Source organism: Nymphalis io, chromosome 6 (assembly GCF_905147045.1).
Source record: "Nymphalis io chromosome 6, ilAglIoxx1.1, whole genome shotgun sequence".
Taxonomy (NCBI): domain Eukaryota; kingdom Metazoa; phylum Arthropoda; class Insecta; order Lepidoptera; family Nymphalidae; genus Nymphalis; species Nymphalis io.
The window spans coordinates 12,075,588-12,091,199 of NC_065893.1; the positions used below are offsets into that span (position 1 = coordinate 12,075,588).

General features: G+C 33.0%; 2 protein-coding genes across 2 annotated transcripts; one reads left to right on the forward strand and one right to left on the reverse strand.

Moving 5' to 3' along the window:
- Positions 1–2,309: 2,309 nt before the first annotated feature.
- LOC126768903 (inner nuclear membrane protein Man1-like) lies at positions 2,310–4,972 on the forward strand. Its single transcript, XM_050487314.1, has 2 exons — positions 2,310–2,424; positions 2,510–4,972. The coding sequence occupies exon 2, from the start codon at positions 2,518–2,520 to the stop codon at positions 4,828–4,830; it is 2,313 nt and encodes a 770-aa protein (XP_050343271.1). The 5' UTR covers positions 2,310–2,424; positions 2,510–2,517; the 3' UTR covers positions 4,831–4,972.
- A 1,202-nt stretch (positions 4,973–6,174) lies between these two features.
- Positions 6,175–12,216, reverse strand: LOC126768983 (2-oxoisovalerate dehydrogenase subunit beta, mitochondrial). Its single transcript, XM_050487501.1, has 8 exons — positions 11,875–12,216; positions 11,071–11,207; positions 10,037–10,180; positions 9,617–9,772; positions 9,266–9,437; positions 9,036–9,181; positions 8,580–8,666; positions 6,175–7,290 (listed from the first exon to the last, which is right to left on the reverse strand). Exons 1-8 carry the CDS (start codon positions 11,993–11,995, stop codon positions 7,150–7,152), a joined length of 1,104 nt encoding a protein of 367 aa, XP_050343458.1. The 5' UTR covers positions 11,996–12,216; the 3' UTR covers positions 6,175–7,149.
- Between the last annotated feature and the right edge of the window lie 3,396 nt (positions 12,217–15,612).

A 15,612-nucleotide genomic window follows, 5' to 3' on the forward strand; every position in this document is an offset into this window, starting at 1 on the left:
GCAAAAGAAAGAGTGTGGGGGATAACACAGATCCCTGGCGATCCCAGCATTCACTACATGAAATTGTGAAGCGCTACTATCAACTAGGACACGGAAGCTACGCTTATGCAGGAACCTAGCTATCCAGATGCAGAGCTGAACAGGCAGACCGTATGCCGGCAGCTTGAAGAGAAGACTTCTATGCCAGACCCTGTCGAAAGCCTTGGATATATCGAGGCTGACAGCCAACGATTCCCCATCCTTGTCGATAGCTGCACCCCAGAGGTGTGTTACGTACGCTGAAGATAACCTGTGGACCGTTTTGGTCGAAACCCGTTCTGACGATCATTAATTAGACAGTGATCTTCTAGGTAATGGATCAGTTGGTTATTTGTAGTATCCGTTCCATCACCTTACAAAGCACTGAGGTGATAGCTATTGGCTGATAATTTGCCGGGTCAGACAAATACCCTTTTTTGGGAACCGCTTGTACAGTAGCTCTTCTCCAAGCCTCCGGCATACATCCCGAAGAGAGAGAAAGTTGGAACAGGCGCGTTAACACGTATTCCGTCGGGACCGCTAGCTTTCCGTATATCAAGTGATTGCAGCTCCGCTCGCACATCACGTTGCCTGATTTTGATGTCAGGCATCGTGTGGCCAACATTAAGGTATTGTTGGTGGCAGTGCACTAAAATAATCTATTATGGAGTTATCGGCAGAGTTTAGCCAGGAGATCCTGTACTCAACTCCACGTATTAAAAATAGTAAAACACTCACCATAAGATGTGACTAACACGGAATTCTAGTTGCAACTGACAAAGATTTTACAATCATTACGTAGCAACTGATAAAAGTGAACAAAATGGCGGCAGTGGTTTTGTGTCAGTGAAGCCAAAACATGGATTTGCCATCATAAGCAATATGTTAATCTTTTATTCTAGAAATATCATTAAATGCTATTCACGTAAAACGGTGGGTTACGGTATATTTTAAAAGCCCCATATTTATTTGTATAAACTACAATATAATTAATACGACAGACAAATAGAAAATTTATTTATTTTAGGTATAACATAAAAACAATATTAAAACACTAACAAACATAAGAAATAGAAATCGCATTTTTTATTCAATTGCAAAAAAATCGATAATCAAAACTTCATACGAATACTCTACCATTTGGTTATTCAATTTTTGTCAGATGGTCCTAATGTGTGCAGCAATGTAACATTTTGAATAGATGTCAATTCGCTAATTAAAAAGGTACACTCTTCCTTAAAAAAATTTTAAATAAAATTTATTATTTGATTATTCATATTTTTTATAGTACCTATATATTTCATCAGTTAGTTATTAAGAAATTCACAAATATCAAAAAATTTCTCGAATTAAGATAAACATGGTAGTAGCAGAGAGATATCTCTGATTAATATGTTAAAAAAATATAATGAATATACACACAACATTTACTCCACCATTTAAAAAAAATATAAATAAGGAGTAAATATTTTAAGCTGACTACTGTTAGATATAATATTTAAAAAAACATATCAATATTATACATGTAAAAAAGCATATAATATCTGCAGAAACTGTACCAATGATGACGAATAAAAAGTATGAAATCTCATACCACATGTAAATACCGACAATTATATTATTTATATTTGAATACAGAAAATTTTTTTTGTTCCGAGTGACATATCCCAACATCGATTATAAAGTACAAATGTAACAATGCTTGCAAAGAAAGTAATACAAAATAAATGTGTTTAAATTTCTATAATGTTTAAATTATGTGTATAAGATTATTTTCCTCCATACTTGATTGCCTTTTTCCATCATAACCATAGACGTAATCATATTGAACTAAAAATTTTATTAGAGTACTAAATAGTTTTAGGCAGTTGTTTTGAAACAAGGTAAATATACCTTTTGTTTATTTCTTTTTATTGTTCTTTGCCAAAATTTTATTGTATTGATTGGTTGCGTAAAATTTTCGTACAGTTACATTTAGGTACAGTTTTGACAGACAGACATAACAGCAAACAAAGATCTTATCTTTGTTTGCTGTTATAAAAAAACAGAAGTGATTAATTACATAAAAATCTTAAAAATTTTCTTAATATATATTATGTATGTATTTTAAAATTTATTTAACAAAATATATTTTTATGTAAATATGTTGATATGTTAAAAATCTATGTTAAATTATAAAAAAGTGATGATTTATTTACTACAAACTAACGTTATATTTTTTTTTATGTGCGTACTTAAATAACATCAGTCATATTTAGATATTTTTAAATAAGAATAGGAACGAAGACAAATGGCAACACAATACTCTAAATGTAACGACGTTTTTAGCGCGTGCGAGATGACGCGCCGGTGAATTTTGTATTTTAGAAATTGACGTAATTATTGTGTGCACGCTCTATAAATAAGGTGAATAACTCGTTGTTTACTTTTTAAACCTTGTTTTTTGTAAAAAACTTAGGTGTCATCTTAAAATTGGTTAATGTTATTGCAGATTTCACAATGGCCGATCAAGTTGATTCAATGTCAGACGCGGAGCTCCGCACAAAACTGGCTGAGCATGGGTTCCCCGTTATGCCAATTACAGCGTCAACGAGAAAGCTACTCGTAAAAAAGCTAAAAATGGTATTGGACAACAAGAGTAAACCCCGAGTCAGTGTCGATAGCAAGGTTGAGAGTAGACGGTCACTAGCGCGGTACTCTAGCGGGGAAGAATCCGATTTAGATTCTACAAACAATGCTAAGGAAAGACGTGGACGACGAGTTACTACTGGCGGAGCTATGTTACCACCTGTGACCAACAAATCTAGACGTATACCTCTAAAGAAAGACTCTCCCGCTAAACGTGATTCTGATAAAGGTTCAGAGTCCGAGGAGGAGAAAGGCCCCGTGCGTACACACGAAGAAGTGGAGACGGTTACAACTCGTCGTGTAACGCGCACCTACGCCGCTAATGATCAGGATGACTATGAAACTGGCTCAGATAGTGATGTTGATACTGACAAGAAAACATCCAGCCCATTTAGAAGTAGCTCAAGGTCCAGTGACTATATCTCCAGCACATTGCCAACCAATGATGCAGCTACAAGTCCTCCCAAATCTTCTATTTTCTCTCGTCCATCACTGTCTAATACAAATTACACATCAAATTTGTCATCTTCAGACCAACTTAATTCAATAAGATCACGGCTTGGATTAACATCTTCTTTGGCCGATCGACCGTCAATGAGTAACTATACCTCTAACTATGCTTCCAATACTTATCAGCCTTCGACTTCCAATGTGGATGAAATTGAATCTCCTTATTTGAGCAATTTTACAAGACGATTGTCTTCTCTTAAACCTGACCCCCCCAAACAAACGACATTTTTAGACCGAGATGTGACCAATGGAAGTACATTAATTCCACGCAGATCATATGTTACAGGATTGACAAGATCTGATGTAGGGGACTATAAAGCAGTGAATGATAAAAAGTTTCTGAAAAACAACCTTGTATCTCTTGCCCTTGTTGCTCTTGTGGCACTTTTTTTTTTTTGCTTATTTTTTATGTATATAGTTAAGAAAAATGATATTACTTCAGTAGTGGACGACCAAAACAGTGTGGTACAAATATGTCAATTAAATATACCAGGCAATAGACCAGGCATAAATTGTGTTCACAAGGAAGAAGTGAGCTATGCCAAAAACTTATTAAAACTCATACATCCAATACTTACTGCTCGGGTAGCTGATTATAAATGTGGAAAGCCTGGAGCACTTCCATATCTAAAAGAAAGCGAAATCATTGAATTAGCGAGTGCTCGATCTGAGACAGTTGATGTTAGTCGGTGTAGGAAAGATCTGAATAATTTAGAGGTTTTGCTTGTGCATAATCAGTGGGGCTTAAATGTCGTCCAACTTGAAAACTCGTATACTAAAGATGTTGAATATAAACCTCTTACCTCTACTGATGTTGTTGTTCAGCAACGCAACAAGGGTAATGTTGCTATAGCTCTCTCTGACCCCTCAACCCCTATTTCATGTCTATTTGTTAACACCCTATACTCGGCTGGTTCAACATTTATTGTTGTAGGAATTTTATCTGCGTTGGTATTAGGATTACAAAGACTTTATAAATATTATTTAAATTATCAAAAGAAGAAAAGTGAGGAAATTTATTCAATGGTAGAACAAATTATAGATGTAATTTCACAAGAGACTGAGGACAGCGGGGAACCATACATATCTGTGGACCATGTGAGAGATACACTTATCTCTCCTCAGAATAGAGAAAAAATGTCTTCCACTTGGGATGCTGCAGTTAAATTTATTCAAAAGAACGAAAGTAGAGTGAGGATGGAAGTACAATCTGTTGATGGAGAGGATTGCAGAGTGTGGAGGTGGGTTGCATCTCATAGCAGTCCAAAGCGAAGCACATCCTGGCAGGGACAAGCATTTGAAACCCAAGAAGGCTCCGTGAATAATCTAACAGTGTCACCCACGCCGTGTTTGAAAATTCGCCACATGTTTGAAAAGAATGACGCTAATCCTAATCTGAGAACTGTAATTCAAGACGTCATCCTCGAGAAATGTGATCGCTGTAACATACTTCATATCGACATCGAGAGAACATCGTGTTGCGTGTACGTGAAATGTGCAACTCCGACTGATGCAGGCGTAGTGTACAAGAGTCTTCATGGATGGTGGTATGAGGGTCGCCTTATTACAGTCAAATATTTGCGCCTGGAGCGCTACATGCAGAGGTTTCCAAACTCGCCCGCATCTGGACCGTACTTGAAACCGTCTCGTTTGCGACGATCATGGGATGAATAAGTAAAACTTATCCACTATAAATAAATGGGGTTGTCTTTTGCAGAATATTTATTGCGAATTTATTGTTGCGTAAACTAACTAGGCACCTATGTTCTCAATTTATTATATGTTTGGACTTAGGTCAAAGGATTGATTCTAAATTAATGAAAAATGTGTTTGAACATTTTTTTAACTTTTTATAAATATTTATAGCCAGTTCTTTTGTGCTATTTAAAATAAGCAGGTTGACATTTTATTATTATAAATATTTGACATAATATGTCTATTGGGTTGTACGAGTCAGCATCTAAACACTTGTTATCTCTATGCAAGCAAACTGTTGATACAATGCAATTTGTCGGTCATTGGACAAGAATCTTAATGTAGTAGAATGAACTGCTTCTTGACCTTGTAAATAAATGACATCACAAAATTGAACTTTTAGTTCTAACTATTAAGTTACTAGATTAATTGGTTTGCATTTGTTACTTGAATTTACTGTTTTGGAACGTGTTGTTTTAAAATCGTAGTTCGTTAAATAGGTTAAGTTACTTAAGGTTTTCAATATTTTTCACTAAAACATTTGTATGAAGCGATAGCACAATATTATATAAAAACTAAATGTTATTCTTTGACATGAATTTTTAATTTAAGTTCTCTTACTAACTTCATTTATTATCTTATAGCATTATTTTTATGTATTGATTTTCAATTTTAATAAATAATTTAGAAAACAATTTTTTTTTATTTATTTATTGTTCAGAATTCCAGCATTTGGCGATAAAATTTGTGGTTTTTTTTTGGATTCATTAAATTAGAACATTCAAAAGGCTAGGCTTTTTAATGTTATTATTTCCTATTACATCAAACTATTTTTATTTTATAGAATAGGAAGGCGGACGAGCATATGGGCGACTTATTATTATTATTATCACCAATGCGTGTTATATCTGATGAGAGGGTGGTACCTATCCAGACGAGCTTGCACAAAGCTCTACCACCAGCACAGCCACCACTAAATTGTATTATTTAATTTAAATCGGCTTATGGTAAACGGCAGTGAAAGAAAGCAAAAGGTAAATAAATATGTGCATTATCTTGACAAGGATACTTGTTTGTTGGAGAGGTTTCTGCCAGCCCGTCTGGATATTTCATACAATGTCTTGGCGGTGGTGACCATCAGGTGGCCCATTTAAAAGTCTGACAGCATCAGTAGTCTGGCCGTTAGTTTGTTTGTCACAATATTTACTTTGAATTCCAGTCTAAGCCGTTATGCTTTCACGTCAAGTACTCAATCGGTCATCATGATCATTATTTAATCAGTTTAAAATATCTACAAGGAAAAGGGTAAATGACATGACACAGTTTTGTGTTTAAAGTTTATTTTTCGTTACAAATGAAAACAGACGGAAAGGAAACAAAACACTAGCTTTCAATTATTACGTCACTAAAATATAATAATAATAATATCCTGGGACATTATTCACACTCGGCCATCTGATCCCAAACTAGCAGAGCTTGTACTATGGAAACCAGACAACTGATATACTACGTATACTACTTTTATTTTGTAAATACATACTTATATAGATACACCCAGACTCAGGACAAAGACATGTTCATCCACACAAATGTCTGTCCTGCGTGGGAATCGAACCCACAACCTTCGGCGTGAAAGGCAAGTATCTACCAACCACGCTAACCAGCTCAATATATGTATAATTTATATAAAAATACGTCACGTCTTACGCGCCATTTATATTCTGTTGATGTTGCTATGGTGGAAATCTTCATATGACAAAACTGTTAAATTATATGAATAATATGTATATTATATAATCTTAGTCGGACTAATTCATATATACATTATTTATGTCTTATACTTTTTTATATATATTAAAGATTTTTTGCTTAATGAGTTAGTAGGAATTGCCGAAAATTAATACACATTTTCTTCTAAGGGAATTGCTTAAATTAATATTTGTACTCTATAGTAATAAATGAGGAGACATGTTTTTTAAAATGCCTAATTGAAAATACTATTAAACATAAAACTTATACCAGAAGATGCAGTTTCTATCTCCGTTTTAGTACATAATATTATTGATATATATAAGATGCCTCACTTTGAAGATTCCTTGTTTAAATTTAGTATATAGTTCAAGCATGTATTAAAATAACTTTCATCACACAATTTTCCTAACGTAATATTTTATTTAGTCTAAAATATAAATTCAAATGTAAAAGTCATAGAAATTTCTGAATTGTATTTAAATAAAAAATATTACAATATGGATGAAAGTCGCCCAAAATTTCGAGAACGTTCGCCGGTGTGCGGCGTTAGTATCGCAGCAGCTGCGTGAGGTCGTCGAGGCAGCGCGCGCGCGCGGGGAGGTACAGCGCCTCGAACACGTGCGGGAACGGCGCGTCCCAGCCCGCCGCGCGGCGCACCGGCGCCTCCAGGTGCAGGAAGCACTCCTCCTGGGGGCAAGTGGGGATATAGTCTTCAGCCATCCAGGTCGATTGATTTATAAATATTTAATGCCAAAACTTTATAACAAATTACCGTCTTATATAAAAAAAAATTAAACTCAGTTAACGGGTTTAAGTCTCAAATCTCGAAATATATTTTAGAGAATATCCACTTTTATAGCGATTAAAATATATACAACGATTCAATTATATTCTATGCCGTTAACTAAGTACCCACTTGTAAAGCGAATATTTTTTTATTGTTACATTTATCATGCTGTTCTCATGTAAGTTAATCTGTCTTTTTGAGAATAAATTCTTTAAGCCTAAACGTATTTATTGTTCATAATCATTATTTAAAAATCAAGTGTAAAAATAAAAAAAATAAAAAATTTAACTAAACGAATAATCAAGTATACCATAGCGTTAACTATGTCACGGAAACATCCTCGCGGCCATAGGTATCGCGCACATCAGTAAATATATTATTTAATTGTATCCAGCTAATTATCGTTTCTGGAGTACATCGATCGCTTGCTCTTATCCTATTTATTTGGTGTCAGCACAGTGTTAACTATATGGAAATGATTGCCAGATTTTTAGTGGCTGGCGCTGGCCTTGGATATGAGCGTCACGGTAGCATGCGAAAGCGATCCTGTGGCGCTCCTCGCTAAGACGGAAAGGGTAGTGGGCATTCCGATGTTCGGGGCGCAATCGGCACCTTGGACACGAGCCCCACATACGGGAGGTATGTTTACGCGTTTTTCCAGCAATAAAAAAAAATAGCCTTGAACATGCTTTTGCTGACGGTTTAGATCAAATGCGAAGAACAAGAAATCTCATAGTCTGCTCTTATGTCATCTCACTCGTATTATACTCTGCCGGTACAACAAATGCATAATCTAACTCGTAGTAGAGGCTTGTGTACGTCCAACTCGACAGGTACAGCACCAGCATAAGCTTATACTTAGATTTTTTTTTATAATATAGGAAGGCGGACGAGCATATGGGTCACTTGATGGTAAGTGGTCACCAACGCCCATAGACATTGGCATTGTAAGAAATGTTAACCATCGCTTACATCACCAATGCGCCACCAACCTTGGGAACTAAGATGTCATGTCCCTTGTGCCTGTAATTACACTGGCTCACTCACCCTTCAAACCGGAACGCAACAATACCAAGTACTGCTGTTTTGCGGTAGAATATCTGATGAGTGGGTGGTAACTACGCAGACGAGCTTGCACAAAGCTCTACCACCAGTGGATAATATATTATAAAAGTACCAATAGACTTACTTGTATAGCCGCTGCCAGTTCAGCGCCGAACCCGCACGTGAGTGGCGCCTCGTGTGCGACCAGGCACCGACCCGTCTTCTTCACCGACTGGGGAAGATCATCAAATACATGTATAGAAACTGAGGCAAGTCTTCGATAATAAAAGCTGTTGTTGTTGAATGTGTGTATATTGACCATTGACATTGTGTTAACTAATGATCGGAGCCCGTTATATATGTTACTTAGCATTTAAAACGTTAGAAGGAATAGAAAAAAACAAACCTTAAATTTAAATATTCCAAGCGATTTCCTAATAGCTCTGCTATGTACTACAAACAATTCTCGGTCAAAATATAATTATTTATAACGCAATAATATTTCATTTAACTAATATCCATTTCTTTATTTAATTCAAATATCCGTCACTTTTCGAATGTAGAGTTTTTTAAAGTGTCGTGCTATAATCTAATATCTTACATTAAAGACCGTCTCTTGGTCCCAGGGTAAGATTGACATGAGGTCTATAACCTCACAGTTGGCTCCCAGCTGTTCCTGCGCCAATTGCGCCACCTCCAGCAGTACGTGTACCTGTGTCCCCCACCCTATCAACGTAGCTGCATCACCTGGAATTACAAGTACACCAGTATAATTATCACCAAATTCAAATAGTTGACCCATAGATAGCCCAAATCATCTAAGTATCTAACCTTCTCTTAGGATTTGTGCTTTTCCAATGGGTAGGGTGAAGCTCTCAACTGGCACTTCCTCAGCAGCAGATCTGTACAATATCTTGGGCTCCAGGAATATGCACGGGTCTCGTTCCTGTATACACGCCAGCAATAGACCTTTAGCTGCATTCGGACCTCTCGGAACTACCACCTGGAATTATATTAAATTAATAAATGTATTCTCATTAATAAAGTAAAAATATATACATATAGAAAAATAATTATATTAACAATAAAAGAAGAGCATAAAAGTATGAGCTAGAATTTTATATTCAATAATAAATTCATAATTATAATTTAAAATATTACATATTTAGAGAAATATTTTACTTTTAATCCAGCAGCATGGGCAAAGAAGGCCTCTGGGCTCTGTGAGTGATATAAGCCACCGTGACCAACAGCTCCACATGGAGCTCTCACGGTTAGCCCTCCGCAGTCAAACTGGCCACCTGATCTGTATCTGTATTTAGCTGCTTCATTCACTAACTGGAAAAAAATATTAAATTAATTTTATTTTGTTCATAATATGAACATACTGTAGTAGGCTGTGTTTACACTCCCATATAAAAAAGCATGTAGTCTTTGCTAGTCCTATGCCCAAACTATCTCCTATCTAATTGCCATACCATTGAATTATGAGGGTGAAAAGATAGAGAGCGCATCTGTGTTTTTGCGCACTGTAATATCTCCTACACAGTCACCATTGAGAATTCTTATATATTTAGAACTGAACTGAAACAAGAGTCTTACTTGGTCAAAAGCGGGGAAGATGTAGTCTGCAAATTGAATTTCAGCTATAGCCGTGGCTCCAGCTGTGGCCAATCCTATACCAAAGCCTGCGATACCCTGTTCACAGAGTGGAGTGTTGAAAACTCGATCTTTGCCGTATTTTTCCTGGAAGTTAAAAAAAAAGATAGTAGTATAATATTCATAAGACATAAGCATGACTTATATTGGACAAAAATATATATACATCTTTTTATATACCATGTGACTATATATGAATATACAGTATTGGTTAGGAAACTTACATTGGTGTTTAAAAAATAAATTGAAAATAGTATCATCCTTATAACAATATATAATTATACTGACAACTGTACTGTATTGTATTATTAATAAAAGTCAAATTGCTCACCACTTACCAAAATATATATATGTATATATATATTTTAAATTACTTACTAAATATTTATTTAAAACGTGCTCCATATGTATGCTATAGGGACCTAATTTGCTAAATTCCACATATTAAGCTAATATTCAAGCAAATACATTAAATTTACAATTCTTCATTCCCAAAAAATGTTTAATAGAAGATTAAACATATGTCATATGATTTAGTTTGAAGTGAAATATGTGCAAGAACATAAATACTATAAAGAATATTATATACAATGAAAGTTAACAATATTTTTTATAGAACAATGTTTTACAGCAATATTACGCTAATATAAAAAACCCAAAAAACATATTCATAAATAAATATTTTTATTGTGATTAGAATAAAATAAATTTATGTTAGTCTCAAGTTTGCATCATATTATGGGTAAACAGGCAAACAGCAGCAACAACAAGCAGGTCTCAACCTAGTACATTCGGCTACACCTAGTATCTTTATATTAGATTTAAGATACATATATGTTTTGTATATGAATAAAATATTCCAAAGAATTAATTAATATGCCCTGTATCATCATCAAATTCAATGGGCTTGCCTGACCACAGCAAACCCACCTATTTAAGAGATATGTGTTAAGATTTGTTTGTGTTTAAATAGTTACCTGTAATCCTAAGGCACATCGGAAGACTCCACCAAAACCAACATCTTCACCGAACAAAACAGCACTAGGATCATTCTTAAGTGTAAGATCCATAGCATTGTTTATGGCCTGCATCATATTCATTTTCGATGTTTCCCCTGTATTAAAACAATCACATTGCAGTATTTTTATAGTTACACCTATTGTTTTATAAATAGATTGTAATGCATATTTTTAATTTAAAAGCATGTTAAAATATTGGTAAGTTTTTCAAAAGCTAATATAAATTTCAGTAACAGGTTTGTTAAGTAATTAAAATAATAGTAGTATAGCAAGTGCCTTTGAATGTTCACCGACCCGCATTAGAGAAGTTTTCCACCAGAATAAGGTTCATTCCTTCTCAACAGAAGAGGAGGAACAGCAGTTATAAGCTATTACTACTACTAACTTTGAATGTCTGACTGCTGGCGAAATATAAATATTAAAGCAGGTATAGGCAGGTGTGGTAGAATTTCAACCGACACATGCAAATTTCTAAACAATGTTTTCCTTCACCACTGAGCAGGAAATGAAAACACTAATTAGGCACATTAATATTCAGTGGTGCTTGTCGAAATTGAACTTGCAATCTTCATTTAAGACCCACAATTAAATTATTTTATTAGATTTCTATTCACTTAAATTGTATTACACCTATTAACTTAATAAGTAGTATTTTAGGTAATTAAGCAAACAAATTGATGTATTTTCAAGTTAATTATAAAATGTTGGAAAAGTAGATGTTTTTTTTTAATTAACTGAAATTTATGTTTTAATTAAACTCACCTTCTACCGGTTTTTCACTATCGGGATAGTAATTAAAATGAGATGATAGTCTTTTTGTATAGTTATCGACATTTTTAAACAATTTACCGATATTCAGAACTTTTTTGGTTAAAGTAGTCATTTTGCTACGTTATTTCTCTACACAATGTTCGTGGTCGCATCGGGTGTAAGGAATAAATTAAATAATAAGTCTTATCTGCAATTGTAATTAGTGGACTTGATAATTTCTGATAACGCATGACGAAAGAATTGTGTTTTTCGGCGATGGAATATTTGTTTTGTTTTATTTTCACTTAAGTTTTACGTCAAAACTAAAAAAAAAAACTTTGTATTTATTTGATATTATATTTTCATTAATTATAGTTATGGGATTCAACGACGTGTAAATAATGTATCTATGCTGTTTTTAAAAATGTATTCATTTATTATACCATATCTTTAATCCGATGGATTTAATATAGGTATATTAAATTACAGATAAAACAAAATGTTTACTATACTGTTATTGACATTGACATATAAACTCCGATTTATGCAGAAATATGTCCGATTTGGCGAGACTTTATACATACAGCATATATCACACTATATAGATTTAATTAATAATAATCATTTATTTATTATTATATGATTTTTTTTATTTAGCTACACATTGCCAAAGATAAGAAGCTGAAAAGTTGTACAAACCTTTATTTAGACATTCTAAATGTAAACTCAATATTCGCAATAAATATCATGTGCGCGTTTTAAGTTATTCAAGGTTATAAGTCGCCAAAAACAGTTTTTCATAAATAACTCGATGAAATTAAATACTCATTTACTTACTTCTTTTACATAAATTATAACATAATTTAGGGAAATATTGAAATCGTAGCGGTAAATAAAGTCTACCATATTAACTTCGTCATCTTGCGTACTATTTATTTAAATTGCCAAATTATAATATTTAAATAATATTGGGATCCATTATATAATGTAGTTAGTACACAAAATCCACTTTTTTTTAAACGATACTATTAATGCATGTGTTATTAATTCTAGCAAAAATAAATGGAATGGAAAAAAATCGATATGATTTATTTTATTTTATTCACGATTGAATGTCATATAAGCAATATCATAATAATAAAATTGTATAACATTTATGGCGCTAATATGTTTCAATTGGTAGCTGTAGTAATTATGTAATAATATATTTCTTTGTTAATAGAAAATAAACTATAGCGCCATAGATATCATTGTGAAAATGATTATTTGTAAATAATTAAGTGAAATTTTATACTAATAATATTTTCATTAAATATTATATTTTTTTAAACAATTTTATGTCTTGTATAGTATTAAATAAGTGTTGGGAATAATTATATTGACTACGAATCAACGTCTATATTTCGCCAATAATATCGTCTGTATATTATCTAATATATTACGTATGTATAAAAATTCAAATTTTAACATAATAATAAGATATCACGTGAACAAATAGGCAACACAAATGTAGATTAATTTGTTACTATGAACGTAATATTACGTATGGTTAATAATAGAAAATAATAACGCAGCAATTAATTTGCTTATTCACTACGTAGAATGTTTTATAATAGAAATAATTGCAAAATTCAATATAGGATTAACTAGTATTAACTAATAATTAATAATTTACAGGTAACAGCTCGTAACTATACCAAGTGTTGAGGCTTGTTCAACCACGCCGCTTCACTGCGGCTCAGTGGATTTACGTGTGGCAGATTTTTACGCAGGTTTCATCGTGTTTTTCTCCACTATACACCAAAAGATGAATTATAATCATAATTTAAACACTTGAAAATTTAATGGCGCTTATCAATATTTGAACTTATAGTATTATAAACTTTATTCAGTTTTTATTATATTAACGTTGTTATAACATTAATGAAATTCCTCTTTGGGTTTTTTATGTTTTTCCAGTTAGCTATTAAAGGGTTTATGTACGATGCTGATTTTTGGTATAGCAAATTAAAAAACTAATAATGGATGACATTTGTAGAAGCTTTCGTATTTCTGTCGGATTTTATTTATTTATTTTATATTGGAATTATGTCAACTATTTCCTTATGGTCATTTTGTCACAGATGACGTCTCATAATCATCGTTAGTTATAATCTTAAGCGACATCGCGGTTACAGCAGCTTGCTTTCATATAAATCATTTTATATTTAATTTTAAAAACACCCTTAGAGTTGTCTCCTTCGCTGTATTTTTTCTTTTTTCTTGAGTGTCATTTAATTATTTTTTAGACTGATCAATCAAATCAATGTTCAATGCTGGCCAGCTCTGGCAGTCTTGGGCACACTTAAAAAAAAGAAAAAAATTAATGTTGTTGAAATAACAAAAAGAAAGAACGAAAAGGAAAAAAAAGTCCGCCATTTTTATATATTCTTATATTTAAATTGAATTTAGAATATACCTACACTAAAGTTTTTAGAAATGTAAGACTTACTTAACGCGTAATATTGTTTGTAGTTCTACATAACAGTAAGTAACCATAGATTACTGTCTGCCAGTAACCGCCGCACCAGGAGTCATCGGCCGTCCGGCGTCGTGACTAAAAGTAAAAGTCGGCCTTACAGCACAGACAAACATGCATAACATTACATACAGACACGTAGTAGTACGGCCCGTTTACTTGACAGATAAATAATATAGCTGATACCTAAAAAAAAATATGACAAATATATTCATTTAAATACTAATATCTACTTATTGATTCGATTTTTTTGTTTTCCCTTGCTATTTTTAAACACATATATTTTGATTTGCACATATAAATAAATGTTATGATGTGTCATGAGTTATAACCTATAGAAAGTGTGTCAGTATATAATTATAATATTATGTAGATTGTAATAAAATTAATGCATAAACATTTATACTATTGCAGTTATTATCGTTCACATTTATTTCTGATCTTATGATGGTTGCAAGTAAACTATTATTATTATTATACAGATACCTTCGATAAAAGACTACCCATTCTTTAAAGGTCGGCAACGCACCTGAAAGCCCTTCGGTTTTGCAGGTATCCATGGGCGGTGGTAGTCACTTTCAATCAGGCGAGCCTCCTGCCTATTGGCCGCTCTCTTATATAAAAAAAGATAGAGATCAATAAAAGGGAAAAGAATATGAACGTTGAATAAATATAATTCGTCTAACGTAGATAAATAGCCTTCATAATTGCGTCAAAACAAATATTGATATTGCGGGACGATTACGCGATTATGATATTGAATACCTACATACATATTACTTGCCGACGAAATGTCATGTCAAAATTCCTCATTCAAGATAAGGGTATTGCATTTTTTATACATAAAGTGTATTGTTATTTTAAAAATAGATTATATTATATTATTATATTATATCTTGGGAAATAAATAAACATTGCATATATATATGAAATAATATAAAAATAATTTATAATTTAAATATGTCCAGGGATCCTTTGAAAAAGTACCCATCGCCTTTTCCTAACTGATCATCATAGAATTATTATTTTTTAAATTACAATTCTCCAAACTAGTTAGTAACTTTCATTATCAAATAGTTTTATAATCTGTTGGTAGTATTATCTGTTATATTCTAAATTCAAAAACAAAATTGAACTAAAATCGAATCGAAGATACTGATTTATTTTGACCACAGTTTTTAGGCAAACTTATTAAAACGAGATAAAAGGATTATGGTTATTCAGTTTGAGCA